Genomic DNA, 16,853 nt, shown 5'->3' on the forward strand with positions numbered 1-16,853 from the left:
TCTCCGGACAGTAGATGGTATACCTTTTGACCGACTGGTTTCTGCCAGTTCTGAGGTGATGGCACGGCTGGACATCTTCCTATTTCAAAGGGAAATAAGCTTGATTTGTCTTTCTTCTGCTGCACTAAGTTTTCTTGTCCGACCACTGCGTCTACGATCCTCAACATTGCCCGTTTCCAGTGGCGGGCCATGCATTTCAAACCTAGGCCTTCACTAGTGTCCAATATGAACTAATCCACCTCTTAATGCCATCATTATGACTCCACGGCTATAGAAACCATCAATATTATACAGAAATGCAGTATAATAATAATAATAATCTCTATAGGTCTCTTTGACAGCCATTCACACAAAATGATGGGAGTAGGCTGCACACACGCGGCAAGTCTGCCATCAGGAGCAATCAGGGTAAAGTGTCTTGCTCAGGTGTCTGGTGCTGGGATTGAGTCTGCTACCTTTTGGACTGCAGGCAACCACTCTAGCATCGGAGCTATGATGCCCAGGATGTTGCATCACATAAAGGTATCAGATGTAGCAAGAAAGAATGTCATTACTAAAGCAAGAAACCCAATAAGGACAATTCAACAAGTCTCTTTTCACTGTAGCCACAGCTGCCATACATACATCATCTCCAGCAGAAACATCAATATGAACCTCATTAAATGACAAAACATTTAAAACGTTTAAATAAAATGCATTACTCACCAAAACTACTGATTATTTGTAAGCAAAGTCCATCCTTTCTTTCCTCAAGAAGAGTTTGATTACTCTGTTGTACAGTTTATCTGTTTCAGTTCCAACAATAAGTCCCTTTCTATCGCCATGGAGGCTAATGCTGTAGGTGTAGTCTGTCCAGTCGTGTTTCTGGAGGAAGTTTTGATTCGCTTCAGGAGAATGTTCGACAGAAGCAGTGACATCAGGATGGTCTTCGCTCGTAGTTGCTGACTTGAAAGTGGCGACAAACCCTCTTCCCGGCTGGACAGACTTGCTAGCTTCGGAGTCTGCCGACCTTCTTCACAATGTCCAGTTTTTCTGGAAAAGTCCATCTTGTAAATGGTTTGGTGAGCAGAAGTGTGAGCAAATCAATGTCTTCTCCTCCGTCAGCCATTGTTAAAAAAGTTATTAAATCCGCTCGCAAATTATTTGAGTTTGCGCCGCTAGCTAAAGATGCTTTGCTGGCTCTGACTTACCTTACCTTACTAGTATTTCTCTGAACATCCAATCAAAGGACATGAAAATGCTGACGTCACAGGACGCCTGCAAGAAGGCCTAGGTGTTGCCAACTAGAACTCTGATTGGTTAAAGCAACGCATTGCCACTTACTTTAAACTACAGATGCCAGCACTGCCGATTCTGAAGGCGTCAAGGCAGATTTTTGACCCTGGCAACAAATGATGGCTGAAATATGATTGGATAAAAGCTCTAACATAAACACACACTAGTGGAAGCAGCGCAACCAAGAGAAAAGCTATGAAATGAAGAGAAAGACTATTGGAAATAATTTAATACTAATAATATTATATAATTATATAATATTATATGTAATAATATTCATGGAAAAAATATATTAAAACATAAGTCAGTGATTCTGTCTGATAGTGTTTAGGCCAGCAGAGAAGGCCTTGCTGGCCCTGACAGTCCACCACTGCCCGTTTCTTTGTTCTTCTTCAAAAGAGCTTGAACATCTTGAAACCCCAGTCTGCTTTGAAATCTTTGTCTGGGAGAAACCTTGCTGATGATGTAGAACTACATTGTGTTGTTGCTGTGCTCAGTCTTGCTATGACCTGTGACATCAAACTGTCTTCCACAACCTCACCCAGTTTTAAGCTCCTACACAGCTGTAACTTTTTCACTAAAAGACTGTATTTCAAACTACTTGTGAAATTGATGATCATTAGAAGCTGTTTGGTATAATTGGTTGATCATACACTATAATCTTAAAAAACCCATGACTTTGTGCAAATGTACCTTTAAGAATTGATGCTGGTTTGAGCCACAATTTGTAAATTTATTAAAAAAACAAAGAAAAAAAACAATTATTATTTATATTTTTGAAAGCATTCTTAGTTTACAGCCTTTTTTCACACCTGGCTAAAACTTTTGCACAGTACTGCATAGATACCGTTTCACTTTATTGGCTGTATATTATTATTCTTATACAAATAATGATTTTCATGTCAGCCTAAATATAAGTGCTGTAAATAGCATCCGAAATTGTAATAATACTCATCATTTTATTTCAATTTTTTTTTTACTAATTCTTCTTATCATAGAATATAATAGACTAAAGTACCCTTAAGTGGGAGATGAAGCAAACACACACACCAAAATATGCAATTTATTTGAAAGTTTGTGGAAGAATTTTATTTGTTGGATCAGCCAAGTCGTGCATCTGTAAATGAGTAACTATCATGAAATCATTACTGCCACCATGTTGATGATACATGCTCTTATATGTTAAACCACTAGTTAAACAACACCAAGAGTAAATATATTAACCAATAAACACAATAGTGATTTGACTGTAATGTGTAACTTGACTATTTCCTCAAGAGAACTAAAGACACAACAGTCAGGACTAATCTGTGAGACGCATTTGCAGGAAATCTTTGATTTCAGTGCTATTTTGGGTTCTTGGATTATTTGCAATCTTCGCAAGGCCTCGATGCTGTTTTTACGGAAGAATGATCGTGGTTTCATTTCAGCTGCTTTCATGTGGTATTCCACTGATCTTCTGTAATCTCTACGATTAAAGCGAAATCTTGCATAATGGTTGAAAAGCATTTGTGTGTGATGATCATCAAGATCTCTTGCTAGAAGTTCCTGGTACATTTCCTCTCCTACCTCCGGATCTCTACGTCCTTGTATGGCTGCAAGATTACTTTCCTTTACCAGGCAAGTGTCAGGGTACAAAGCTATCACTTCCTGGTGAAGGTTTGTGGCCCTGTTCATTGTTGCTGGTGATACATTGTTGCTCCTATTGCAGTTGGTGATCTTCCAATAGTAGCAGAGTGCAGCACACCTTTTCAGGAAGCGTTCATCTGGATGTTCTCTCAGGGCTTCTTCTGCCAACTCAACTGCCTCATCAATGGAGAGGAATTTTTTGTAAAATCTCATCATTGCTTTCAGACCACTGTAACTACTGACAGGGTTTCTTAGCACCAGCTCAGCCATCTCTCGAGCTTTGTCTCTAACATCTATACCTACTTTTCTTTCATGATGAAGGTGTTTGATTGCAATGTACACGTTCTCTGGATCCTCTTGTCTGGCACGTTCTAATCTCTGCCAGACGTCATCTGTCAGTGGAAGCTCATGCTTCTGCGCTCTGACTAATGCTAAGGCGAGGGAGGTTTTCCACTCCACCCGCTCTGGTTCTCTCTCAATGGCAGCCAGAAAAAGTTCTTCAACCTTCTTCAGATGGTCGTCGACCAATGTCATCAGTGTCCAGGCCTTCTCAGCAGTCACCTCTGCGTGCAGGTCATCCTGGCTCACATTTGGGTGTTGACTCCTCAGATCTTCAACCTTTGATAGGTATCGCTCACTTTCTGGCTGGTGTCCCATGAGATGGTGCAACCAAGCCAGGTTCCCGTAGTTCACCATCATCCAAGGACCCTCTTCAGTGTGTCTGCGGTTGAACTCCTCTGTGGCCAGGTTAAGAAACCTCAAGGCCTCTTCATCTGAGCCCAGACGGTGATGAAGGTAACCCAGGAGGTTGTAGATGTGAGGCAGCCAACAGTTCCCTTCATCTGTGCCGATGTCCTCCAGATCATCCCTGACAACCCATGGTTTGATCTCCTGGACGAGTTCCTCCCATGTGAAGTGACACTGCAGGGTCTTCAGTCTGGCCTCCATGTTTGTCTGACTCTCACTGTTGGAGACAAGTCCACACTTTAGTACCACAGTGTTGTGTGTCCGTGTGTATTTGTTATCATGAAACTGTGCAATCAACTTTAATTGAAGAAGCATTTGAAGAAGTCCATTTTGGTCAGAATTCTCTCTGGAGTCCCCTCTGAAAGATATAAATGAGAAAAAAAAAAGATTACTTGAATCACAAAATACAATATGTCATGAGCTCAGAGTACATACAGAAATGCAATAAAAACATCCTGAAGCCTTAGTCAAAACCAAACAGATAAATATTTGAATTGATATTTAAAGCAATGTTAATATACATACTTAACTTTACTCAATTAGAAGTTATTTCAAACAATTATTTCTAAAAGATTCCCATGATCAATAGTGTTATAGTCCAGTGTGTCGCTGCCTCAGCTTGACTCTGTCGCTCAAAACCCTTTTGCGGATGAGCTTCATGACGGCTATGACGCTCCGACACTTCTCATCTCCTGCGGACTCGCTGTCTATGAAGAGACATGTGAGGTCCTAGGAGAAGGTCCTAATGGTTTTTTAGACGACCGTAGGAAGTATGCCTCGGTACAATTTGGGTGAATATCACTTTGCTCATCGGCTCTAAGGTGAATGTGTGTTAAGTTGGTCATGCCAGTGATGAAGGAGCTTCTATCCCTAGGATTAGTATAAACCATGCAAAGAAACAAAGAGTGCTCCTGTGTCCTGTTGGATTAAAAATTATTATACACTATACGTATACGCCATACTTAAATTAATGCTAAAAGATAATCAAAATATAAAGTATAAATTACTCGCTTCATCTAAAAGCTTAAACGTTTGAATACACATTCACAATCAACATTTCACTCCAGACTGATACACTGTTTCAAGAAAAGCTTGGAACAGGATTAGAGTCATGACAGAGATTACTTTAACATCTGTCCGTCTGCCCGTTTCACACCTGGGGACGTGAAACAAAGAACGAAGCAGGGACACATCTGTGAGGGGGGGCTAGGAGACAGGAACTTCCACCGAAGTACATTTGAATGATTAACAAAGTAGGAGGAATTCTCCATAGGATATCGTGACACAGGGAGTTTGAAGGAACCAATAGGGCGATAGGGGGAGGACATCTCGGCCCGCAAATTTGCCTTAAATATAGCGATGTTATTATCGTTCGGGACTTCTTTCCCGGAGCTATTGACCTGTAGAGCTGCCGGCAAAGAGCGTGTCCGATCGATCGTAAAAGTTTGTATCTTTGTTTGACTTGAAGCGGTGAATAAACGACCCATTACACTCTGCATTGACCTCAATGTATTAAGACCCGAAGGTGACGTCATGTTGGAGCGACGGAAACGGACTCCAGTTCCAACCGTTTTAACACTATACGTATACGCCATACTTGAATTAATGCTAAAAGATAATCAAAATATAAAGTATAAATTACTAGCTTCATCTAAGAGCTTAAACGTTTGAATACACATTCACAATCAACATTTCACTCCAGACTGATACAGTTTCAAGAAAAGCTTGGAACAGACGTAGAGTCATGACAGCGAATACTTTAACATCTGTCCGTCTGCCCGTTTCACACCTGGGGGCGTGAAACAAAGAGCGAAACAGGACACACCCAGGAAAGGGGGGCTGGAAGACAAAGGCATCCGCCCACGCAACAGGGAAGCAGGGAAGTTTCTCTCCAGGTGACCGAGACATGGACAAACTTGAAAGAACCATCTGCCCCGGAAGAGATGACCCCCTGGACAGGAAACTTTCCCTTAAATATAGCGATGCTCTACAGTACTGGACCGTCTTTCCCGGCGCTATTGACCTGTAGAGCTGCCGGCAAAGAGCGTGTCCGATCGATCGTAAAAGTTTGTATCTTTGTTTGACTTGAAGCGGCGAATAAACAACCCGGAGGTGACGTCGTGTTGGAGCGACGGAAACGGACTCAGTTTTAACCGTTTTAGTGTGTTTAGTTATTTTGTTTGTTTAGCATTTTACTTATTTTTTCACTGCTTCGCTAATGTTAGCAATGCTAGCAGCTATGTAAAGATAACTGTAGCGACGTGCATCAGCCCCCACTTTCATAATTTTCCTTGGTAATTTACAAAAAACACCAGGGAAGAAAGTTGCCAATAAAGTTCTGTAAAAGTACTGTATGTTTAAGAAGAATAATTACAATGAATTGCATGTAAAGCAACTCTACATTAGTTACAGCAAAACACTGGCAAATGTCTTATTTGTCAGTGTTTGTTTTTGTGGTTCAACTGGTGTTAGCTATGATAAAACATAGTAAAGAAACAATGGTTTTAGTGACAAATATTACTTTAATCTTTAAAAACAGAAGCAATAGTTATTTTCAGAAAATGTTATTTCAGCATATTAAACTTACATCATATTCCTTCTTAGCCTGGAAAACAAGTTGTTTGTGTCAAAAGTGTAACCATTACTCATCATGGAAATGTAACACAAACACACACAAAGATGCAAATCATTTGAAAGTTTGTTGAAGAGTTTTATTCTTTGGATCAGCCCAGTCGTGCATCTGTAAATTAACAACTACCATAAAATCATTACTGCCACCATGTTGATGATACATGTTCATATAAGTTCAACCACTAGTTAACCACCACCAAGAGTAAATATATCCACCAAACACACAATAGTGATTTTACTGTAATGTGTAACTTGACTATTTCCTCAAGAGAACTGAAGACACAACAGTCAGGACTAATCTGTGAGACGCATTTGCAGGAAATCTTTGATTTCAGTGCTATTTTGGGTTCTTGGATTATTTGCAGTCTTCTTCAAGGTCTCGATGCTGTTGTCGCGGAAGAATGACTGTGGTTTCATTTCAGCTGCTTTCATGTGGTATTCCACTGATCTTCTGTATTCTTTACGAGTGAAGAAGAGAAATTTGGCATAATGGTTGAAAAGCATTTGTTTGTCTAGGTCATCAAGATCTCTTGCTAGAAGTTCCTGGTACATTTCCTCTCCTACCTCCGGATCTCTACGTCCTTGTATGGTCGCAAGATTAATTTCCTTTACCAGGCAAGTGTCAGGGTACAAAGCAATCACTTCCTGGTGAAGGTTTATGGCCCTGTTCATTGTTGCTCGTTGTACATATATCCTCTTCCTATTGCAGTTGGTGATCTTCCAATAGTAGCAGAGTGCTGCACACCTTTTCAGGAAGCGTTCATCTGGATGTTCTCTCAGGGCTTCTTCTGCCAGCTCAACTGCCTCATCAATGGAGAAGGAAACTCTTAAAATTGCTTTCAGACCACTGTAACTACTGACAGGGTTTCTTAGAACCAGCTCAGCCATCTCTCGAGCTTTGTCTCTAACATCTATACCTTCTTTTCGTCCATAATGAAAGTGTTTGATTGCAATGTACACGTTCTCTGGATTCTCTTGTCTGGCACGTTCTAATCTCTGCCAGACGTCATCTGTCAGGGGAAGCTCATGCTTCTGCGCTCTGACTAATGCTAAGACGAGGGAGGTCTTCCACTCCACCCGCTCTGGTTCTTTCTCAATGGCAGCCAGAAAAAGTTCTTCAACCTTCTTCAGATGGTCGTCGACCAATGTCATCAGTGTCCAGGCCTTCTCAGCAGTCACCTCTGCGTGCAGGTCATCCTGGCTCACATTTGGGTGTTGACTCCTCAGATCTTCAACCTTTGATAGGTATCGCTCACTTTCTGGCTGGTGTCCCATGAGATGGTGCAACCAAGCCAGGTTCCCGTAGTTCACCATCATCCAAGGACCCTCTTCAGTGTGTCTGCGGTTGAACTCCTCTGTGGCCAGGTTAAGAAACCTCAAGGCCTCTTCACCTGAGCCCAGACGGTGATGAAGGTAACCCAGGAGGTTGTAGATGTGAGGCAGCCAACAGTTCCCTTCATCTGTGCCGATGTCCTCCAGATCATCCCTGACAGCCCATGGTTTGATCTCCTGGACGAGTTCCTTCCATGTGAAGTGACACTGCAGGGTCTTCAGTCTGGCCTCCATGTTTGTCTGACTCTCACTGTTGGAGACAAGTCCACACTTTAGTACCACAGTGTTGTGTGTCCGTGTGTATTTGCAATCATGAAACTGTGCAATCAACTTTAATTATTGTTTATTGCTTGTGTGTGTTTTTATATTTCTGTCAGTGCTAGTGTGTTCCTTCTTTAAAAATGAAAATTAATAACAACAAATGAAATGTGTGTGCTTTAAAACAGTTAAGTGGAGGGCCAAAGGTCATGTGTAAAAGCCAGTATGTGTGATAGAAATAATGTTTAATGGCGTCATGTGTCACGTGACTATGTGTTGAGAAATTGTCAAGCTCCAAATCACTATACAGTTACCTTTAATATAACAAATTGCGTTATACCTCTGTGTTTGTGCCTCTTATAAGTGCATGTATGTGTGGATGTGTGTGTGTGTGAGTCTGTGTGTGTGTATGTGCGTTGGTGTGTATGTGTGTGTGTGTGTGTGTGTGGGTGTGTGTGTGTGTGTGCGTGTGTGTGTGTGTCGAGTAAATAAAAAGTAGACAAACAAAAATACTCTTACCTAATACTATGAATCATAAAGATGATTATTTTTATATTTAAAAATCAATATATTTGAGTTATAAATGTAAACAAACTCACCTCATGATTGGTCAGTTTTCATCTCCACTCTTAGTTTGTGTTTTCTTGTCAGTGCCTGGAGATCAAAAGCCACTTTATATAGAGTCAGACCAGGAGGAGTTGAGTCTGCGCACTGAAGGATCACTCTGTGTCAGTTTCTATTTCACTGAACAGTAACTGCTCAGAATGTGTTCAGGTTTAGAGTATAATTATTTATTACTTTGCTGTATTTGGTAATTAATCACCATGTTATTTTGTTTGTTTAGCATTTACTTACTGTTTTTTTTACGACCTGCATCATCCCCCACTTTAATAATTTTCCTTGGTAATTTACAAAAAACGCCAGGGAAGAAAGTTGCCAATAAAGTTCTGTAAAAGTACTGTATGTTTAAGAAGAAGAATTACAAGGAATAGCATGTAAAGTAACTCAACATTAGTTACAGCAAAACACTGGCAAATGTCTTATTTGTCAGTGTTTGTTTTTATTATATTATTATATTCCTTCTTGGATTGGAAAACAGGTTGTTTCTTCAGATAAATAAACATGTGTCAAAAGTGTAACCATTACTCATCATGGAAATGTTACACAAAAACACACATGAAGATGCAAATCATTTGAAAGTTATTTGAAGAATTTTATTCTTTGGATCAGCCCAGTCGTGCATCTGTAAATTAGAAACTACCATAAAATCATTACTGCCACCATGTTGATGATATAAGTTCATATAAGTTCAACCACTAGTTAACCACCACCAAGAGTAAATATATCCACCAAAACACACAATAGTGTTTTGACTGTAATGTGTAACTGTCACGGAAGAACGACCGTGGTTTAATCTCAGCTGCTTTCATATGGTATTCCACTGATCTTTTGTATTTTGTCTACACCTATTAAAATAATAATATAACAAATATAACAAATAATACACACCCGAATGACATACAACTACAGATTGTACCTTAAAAATGACAGATTGACTCCACTACAGAGACATGGTGGTGACATGGATTTTAAAAAATCTTGTGATACTTCGTATCTCGAGATAAGCGTGTCTCATGAAATGTACGTCTAGCGTTTCTTTCGACACACTAGTACACGATACTTAAGTAATATTCTCTAGTAGTGATGGCGAGGTAGTTCTGTTTATTGACTTTATATTTGCCAAAATAAACAAGTATTTTTCGAATCACGTAGCGAATGTTCATAAATGTACTTCATAACTTTAACGACTAGAAAGAGTCGTCCATGTTTGAATGTGTCCCTTGGCATGGGGACGAGTCGTCTCGTGAGGGCGATGTGTAAATTGTAAATAAATAATAAGGGCACAGAAGGAACCGATATTATCACATTGTCCGTTCATTGAGAGTTCACACATACAAATATTTGTTTATTAATATTTAGTTAGTTGATGACCAAGTGACCGATTGAGAGATCAGAAGCTAAATAAGATTGGGGTGGAAGAATTAGTGAACGATGAACGAGAATTAATAACTTTCTCCGACAGGATACTCACAGGATCAAGCTGTGAAACTAACATTTTCCATACATCCACCTGTAACCAGAGCTAGTTCATCTGCCCGTCAATAAAGATTAACTTTATGGACTCAATTGACTTCATCTTGTGGCTAAATTAAAGAACTACAGTCATGAACATTTACTACGTGATTCTAAAAAAGTTAATTTTGGCGGAAAAAAAAGTCACTAAACAGAACTACTCGACTACTGGAGAATATGTCTGGTCCTTTAAAGCTTAGGTATCGTGGAAATATTTCAGCTCGGGAGAAGCAGATTTTGGATGTAAAGGAGCTTTATTAGCTTCTGGGAGTTCCTGACTAACCTCTTAATGCCATATCCCATGATAGATTACCAATGAAGGTTCCATTCTCCAAGAGCAGCACATTGGATAAAGTCGATGCAGAGCAAATGAGGTTCTACGTCATTGGTGCTCTGCCCTCTAACTGCCCTGCCTCATCTCTGAGAAACCTGGGTGCAGCCTACTTCCTTTAAGAGGTGTTGAATACCAACCACAATTGTATCCTTTAGCGGGCCTTCTAACCGCCGCCTCACTTGGACACGGGTCAAGATCGCCTTCACCTGTTTGTCCTGTGAGGGCTTTGTCTTGGGTGTTTTTCTGCCTCACACACCTTTCATATTTCCTTTGAAACATTTGTCTATTGTTTTTTTTATTATTATTTAAAAAAAAAAAAAGAATGTTAAATTTATGTTTTATGATAATTTATACGGTCATAATGTAAGTCATATGATTGCATGTATTACCGCCATGGGTACATCAATTAAAAGTATGCTAGTTAATCATTTAGTGTTTTTAACACATATTTATTGTTATAGAAAAAAGTTTTATACAAAAAAATAAACTATATACAGTACTGTGCAAAGGTTTTGGGCAGAAGGCAGGAACAAACTGCCTTCTGCTACAGCCAAATTTTGCAAATTTTGCACCTGCTGCCATTTTTCTTCACCCCAGTTCCTATGCTTTCATGCATAGTTGAGTTGCTTGGCCTTGTTTCAATGTCTGAGGAATGGCCTTTTGTCTGCGACTCTTCCATGACGACCACTCCTGGCCAGACTTCTCCGGACAGTAGATGGTATACCTTTTGACCGACTGGTTTCTGCCAGTTCTGAGGTGATGGCACGGCTGGACATCTTCCTATTTCAAAGGGAAATAAGCTTGATTTGTCTTTCTTCTGCTGCACTAAGTTTTCTTGTCCGACCACTGCGTCTACGATCCTCAACATTGCCCGTTTCCAGTGGCGGGCCATGCATTTCAAACCTAGGCCTTCACTAGTGTCCAATATGAACTAATCCACCTCTTAATGCCATCATTATGACTCCACGGCTATAGAAACCATCAATATTATACAGAAATGCAGTATAATAATAATAATAATCTCTATAGGTCTCTTTGACAGCCATTCACACAAAATGATGGGAGTAGGCTGCACACACGCGGCAAGTCTGCCATCAGGAGCAATCAGGGTAAAGTGTCTTGCTCAGGTGTCTGGTGCTGGGATTGAGTCTGCTACCTTTTGGACTGCAGGCAACCACTCTAGCATCGGAGCTATGATGCCCAGGATGTTGCATCACATAAAGGTATCAGATGTAGCAAGAAAGAATGTCATTACTAAAGCAAGAAACCCAATAAGGACAATTCAACAAGTCTCTTTTCACTGTAGCCACAGCTGCCATACATACATCATCTCCAGCAGAAACATCAATATGAACCTCATTAAATGACAAAACATTTAAAACGTTTAAATAAAATGCATTACTCACCAAAACTACTGATTATTTGTAAGCAAAGTCCATCCTTTCTTTCCTCAAGAAGAGTTTGATTACTCTGTTGTACAGTTTATCTGTTTCAGTTCCAACAATAAGTCCCTTTCTATCGCCATGGAGGCTAATGCTGTAGGTGTAGTCTGTCTAGTCGTGTTTCTGGAGGAAGTTTTGATTCGCTTCAGGAGAATGTTCGACAGAAGCAGTGACACCAGGATGGTCTTCGCTCGTAGTTGCTGACTTGAAAGTGGCGACAAACCCTCTTCCCGGCTGGACAGACTTGCTAGCTTCGGAGTCTGCCGACCTTCTTCACAATGTCCAGTTTTTCTGGAAAAGTCCATCTTGTAAATGGTTTTGTGAGCAGAAGTGCGAGCAAATCAATGTCTTCTCCTCCGTCAGCCATTGTTAAAAAAGTTATTAAATCCACTCGCAAAATATTTGAGTTTGCGCCGCTAGCTAAAGATGCTTTGCTGGCTCTGACTTACCTTACCTTACTAGTATTTCTCTGAACATCCAATCAAAGGACATGAAAATGCTGACGTCACAGGACGCCTGCAAGAAGGCCTAGGTGTTGCCAACTAGAACTCTGATTGGTTAAAGCAACGCATTGCCACTTACTTTAAACTACAGATGCCAGCACTGCCGATTCTGAAGGCGTCAAGGCAGATTTTTGACCCTTGCAACAAATGATGGCTGAAATATGATTGGATAAAAGCTCTAACATAAACACACACTAGTGGAAGCAGCGCAACCAAGAGAAAAGCTATGAAATGAAGAGAAAGACTATTGGAAATAATTTAATACTAATAATATTATATAATTATATAATATTATATATAATAATATTCATGGAAAAAATATATTAAAACATAAGTCAGTGATTCTGTCTGATAGTGTTTAGGCCAGCAGAGAAGGCCTTGCTGGCCCTGACAGTCCACCACTGCCCGTTTCTTTGTTCTTCTTCAAAAGAGCTTGAACATCTTGAAACCCCAGTCTGCTTTGAAATCTTTGTCTGGGAGAAACCTTGCTGATGATGTAGAACTACATTGTGTTGTTGCTGTGCTCAGTCTTGCTATGACCTGTGACATCAAACTGTCTTCCACAACCTCACCCAGTTTTAAGCTCCTACACAGCTGTAACTTTTTCACTAAAAGACTGTATTTCAAACTACTTGTGAAATTGATGATCATTAGCACCTGTTTGGTATAATTGGTTGATCATACACTATAATCTTAAAAAACCCATGACTTTGTGCAAATGTACCTTTAAGAATTGATGCTGGTTTGAGCCACAATTTGTAAATTTATTAAAAAAACAAAGAAAAAAAACAATTATTATTTATATTTTTGAAAGCATTCTTAGTTTACAGCCTTTTTTCACACCTGGCTAAAACTTTTGCACAGTACTGCATAGATACCGTTTCACTTTATTGGCTGTATATTATTATTCTTATACAAATAATGATTTTCATGTCAGCCTAAATATAAGTGCTGTAAATAGCATCCGAAATTGTAATAATACTCATCATTTTATTTCAATTTTTTTTTTACTAATTCTTCTTATCATAGAATATAATAGATTAAAGTACCCTTAAGTGGGAGATGAAGCAAACACACACACCAAAATATGCAATTTATTTGAAAGTTTGTGGAAGAATTTTATTTGTTGGATCAGCCAAGTCGTGCATCTGTAAATGAGTAACTATCATGAAATCATTACTGCCACCATGTTGATGATACATGCTCTTATATGTTAAACCACTAGTTAAACAACACCAAGAGTAAATATATTAACCAATAAACACAATAGTGATTTGACTGTAATGTGTAACTTGACTATTTCCTCAAGAGAACTAAAGACACAACAGTCAGGACTAATCTGTGAGACGCATTTGCAGGAAATCTTTGATTTCAGTGCTATTTTGGGTTCTTGGATTATTTGCAATCTTCTTCAAGGCCTCGATGCTGTTTTTACGGAAGAATGATCGTGGTTTCATTTCAGCTGCTTTCATGTGGTATTCCACTGATCTTCTGTAATCTCTACGATTAAAGCGAAATCTTGCATAATGGTTGAAAAGCATTTGTGTGTGATGATCATCAAGATCTCTTGCTAGAAGTTCCTGGTACATTTCCTCTCCTACCTCCGGATCTCTACGTCCTTGTATGGCTGCAAGATTACTTTCCTTTACCAGGCAAGTGTCAGGGTACAAAGCTATCACTTCCTGGTGAAGGTTTGTGGCCCTGTTCATTGTTGCTGGTGATACATTGTTGCTCCTATTGCAGTAGGTGATCTTCCAATAGTAGCAGAGTGCTGCACACCTTTTCAGGAAGCGTTCATCTGGATGTTCTCTCAGGGCTTCTTCTGCCAACTCAACTGCCTCATCAATGGAGAGGATTTTTTTGTAAAATCTCATCATTGCTTTCAGACCACTGTAACTACTGACAGGGTTTCTTAGAACCAGCTCAGCCATCTCTCGAGCTTTGTCTCTAACATCTATACCTACTTTTCTTTCATGATGAAGGTGTTTGATTGCAATGTACACGTTCTCTGGATCCTCTTGTCTGGCACGTTCTAATCTCTGCCAGACGTCATCTGTCAGGGGAAGCTCATGCTTCTGCGCTCTGACTAATGCTAAGGCGAGGGAGGTCTTCCACTCCACCCGCTCTGGTTCTCTCTCAATGGCAGCCAGAAAAAGTTCTTCAACCTTCTTCAGATGGTCGTCGACCAATGTCATCAGTGTCCAGGCCTTCTCAGCAGTCACCTCTGCGTGCAGGTCATCCTGGCTCACATTTGGGTGTTGACTCCTCAGATCTTCAACCTTTGATAGGTATCGCTCACTTTCTGGCTGGTGTCCCATGAGATGGTGCAACCAAGCCAGGTTCCCGTAGTTCACCATCATCCAAGGACCCTCTTCAGTGTGTCTGCGGTTGAACTCCTCTGTGGCCAGGTTAAGAAACCTCAAGGCCTCTTCATCTGAGCCCAGACGGTGATGAAGGTAACCCAGGAGGTTGTAGATGTGAGGCAGCCAACAGTTCCCTTCATCTGTGCCGATGTCCTCCAGATCATCCCTGACAACCCATGGTTTGATCTCCTGGACGAGTTCCTCCCATGTGAAGTGACACTGCAGGGTCTTCAGTCTGGCCTCCATGTTTGTCTGACTCTCACTGTTGGAGACAAGTCCACACTTTAGTACCACAGTGTTGTGTGTCCGTGTGTATTTGCAATCATGAAACTGTGTAATCAACTTTAATTATTGTTTATTGCTTGTGTGTGTTTTTATATTTCTGTCAGCGCTAGTGTGTTCCTTCTTTAAAAATGAAAATTAATAACAATAAATGAAATGTGTGTGCTTTAAAAGAGTTAAGTGGAGGGCCAAAGGTCATGTGTAAAAGCCAGTATGTGTGATAGAAATAATGTTTAATGGCGTCATGTGTCACGTGACTTTGTGTTGAGACATTGTCAAGTTGAGTTTTCTTACTTGTTTCTAAATCTTTTAGCTGCAAATCACTATATAGTTACCTTTAATATAACAAATTACGTTATACCTCTGTGTTTGTGTCTCTTGCGTGCGTGTGTATATGTGTGTCTTTGTGTGTGTGTGTGTGTCGAGTAAATAGTAGACAAACAATACTACTCTTACTTAATACTATGAATCATAAAGATGATTATTTTTATATTTAAAAAAAATCAATATATTTGAGTTATAAATGTAAATAAACTTACCTCATGATTGGTCAGTTTTCATCTTCACTCTTAGTTTGTGTTTTCTTGTCAGTGTCTGGAGATCAAAAGCCACTTTATATGGAGTCAGACCAGGAGGTGTTGAGTCTGCTCACTGAAGGGTCACTCTGTGCAGACCCGGCGGCATTGGCGGGCATTAGGGGGCCGTGCCCGCCCCCAGGGTCAGCCGTGGCCGCCCTGGCAGGAAGGTAGTTTTTTTTACATAAGAGTGGTCAACCCTCTGCCCTGTCGAACAAAGCCAGAGCGCTGGCCTATTACATGTGATGTAAATGTACAATGTTGTAGCTCAACTCCTTAGTTATTTCCATGAGAGAACACACAACAATGCTACAGCAATCCGGGATTCAAAATGTGTTTCGTTTATTATCTTCTCCGATCTCTCAACAAAAATCCATCAATGTCAAGAGAACAGCACACCCAAGTGGTCATTAGGTTCCACTACAGTTATTGTTATCATTAATGGTTACAGTTGCTTATAGAGTCAGTAACAGTTTTGGTTTTCAGTATGAACATCCGTAATACCCTGACGAGATAAAGGTACAAGGAGAGCGAGCAGGAAGCAGCCCCATCCATGTCTACTGAAAACACAAGCACTGAAGTCAACCTGAACACTGGAGTGAACATTTAAACTGAGAGAGTAGCTGCAGCTAAAGTCTGTACTTAAACTCACCATGATACCTGCCTTGGACTTGGTGAAAGTTCAGTATTGTTTTTATCTTTTAAAAACAAGGCTCCTGTAGAATGACTAAATAGCCTATATTTTCATGTTGGTCATTTGGTTCCCTTTAAAAAAAGATATTTTTCAGCAACTAAACTTCATCAAGTAGTCAAACAGATCACACATCACACCTCACATGATTTTGTTGAATAAGATGAAAACTTATTTGATGGTTCAATCCAGTGCTCAGGTTGACTTCAGTGCTTATGTTTTTAGTAGAAGTGAAGCTGTGGTGCTTTAGATTAATAAATGGGCACAGCACTAAACTTTGTTGTTGGTTTTTAGTTTTTTTAGATTTTGGGATCAACCATCACTTTTTAGTAATGGGAGAATTATTTATCTGTACTGTGCGAGTCATCCCAGAGCCATTGTGCAGCCTGAAGCCAATACGTTTTTTGGGTTGAAAAGTTTGCCCCCCTGAAAAAATGTAATGTTTTTCTGCAGCTGGGTCTGACTCTGTGTTAGTTTCTATTTCACTGAACTGAAACTGAAACTGCTCAGAATCCTTGTGAATGTATTTTTATGTGTTTAGTTTTTAGAGTAGAATTATTTATTACTTTGCTGTATTTGGTAGTTAATCACCATGTTATTTTGTTTGTTTGGCATTTAACTTTGTTGTTGTGTTTAGTGAATCATGAAATGTTCAAAC

General features: G+C 39.9%; 3 protein-coding genes across 3 annotated transcripts; all 3 read right to left on the reverse strand.

Moving 5' to 3' along the window:
* Positions 1-2,384: 2,384 nt before the first annotated feature.
* On the reverse strand, positions 2,385-3,876 carry LOC148086534 (protein IFIT1 homolog B-like). Its single transcript, XM_087784706.1, has one exon. It carries the CDS (start codon positions 3,850-3,852, stop codon positions 2,470-2,472), a length of 1,383 nt encoding a protein of 460 aa, XP_087640832.1. The 5' UTR covers positions 3,853-3,876; the 3' UTR covers positions 2,385-2,469.
* Positions 3,877-6,361: 2,485 nt separating this feature from the next.
* Positions 6,362-8,511, reverse strand: LOC148086535 (protein IFIT1 homolog B-like). The gene is made up of 2 exons (XM_087784697.1): positions 8,472-8,511; positions 6,362-7,864 (listed from the first exon to the last, which is right to left on the reverse strand). The coding sequence occupies exons 1-2, from the start codon at positions 8,474-8,476 to the stop codon at positions 6,577-6,579; spliced, it is 1,293 nt and encodes a 430-aa protein (XP_087640823.1). The 5' UTR covers positions 8,477-8,511; the 3' UTR covers positions 6,362-6,576.
* Positions 8,512-13,419: 4,908 nt separating this feature from the next.
* On the reverse strand, positions 13,420-15,572 carry LOC148086536 (protein IFIT1 homolog B-like). The gene is made up of 2 exons (XM_087784695.1): positions 15,469-15,572; positions 13,420-14,909 (listed from the first exon to the last, which is right to left on the reverse strand). The coding sequence occupies exons 1-2, from the start codon at positions 15,471-15,473 to the stop codon at positions 13,619-13,621; spliced, it is 1,296 nt and encodes a 431-aa protein (XP_087640821.1). The 5' UTR covers positions 15,474-15,572; the 3' UTR covers positions 13,420-13,618.
* Between the last annotated feature and the right edge of the window lie 1,281 nt (positions 15,573-16,853).

This window comes from Callionymus lyra, chromosome 2 (assembly GCF_982586985.1).
Source record: "Callionymus lyra chromosome 2, fCalLyr1.hap1.1, whole genome shotgun sequence".
Taxonomy (NCBI): Eukaryota; Metazoa; Chordata; class Actinopteri; order Syngnathiformes; family Callionymidae; genus Callionymus; species Callionymus lyra.

Coding starts and splice junctions, on each gene's coding strand:
- LOC148086534 (XM_087784706.1), bottom strand. CDS start 3,852: ATGGAGGCCAGACTGAAGACCCTGCAGTGTCACTTCACATGGGAGGAA.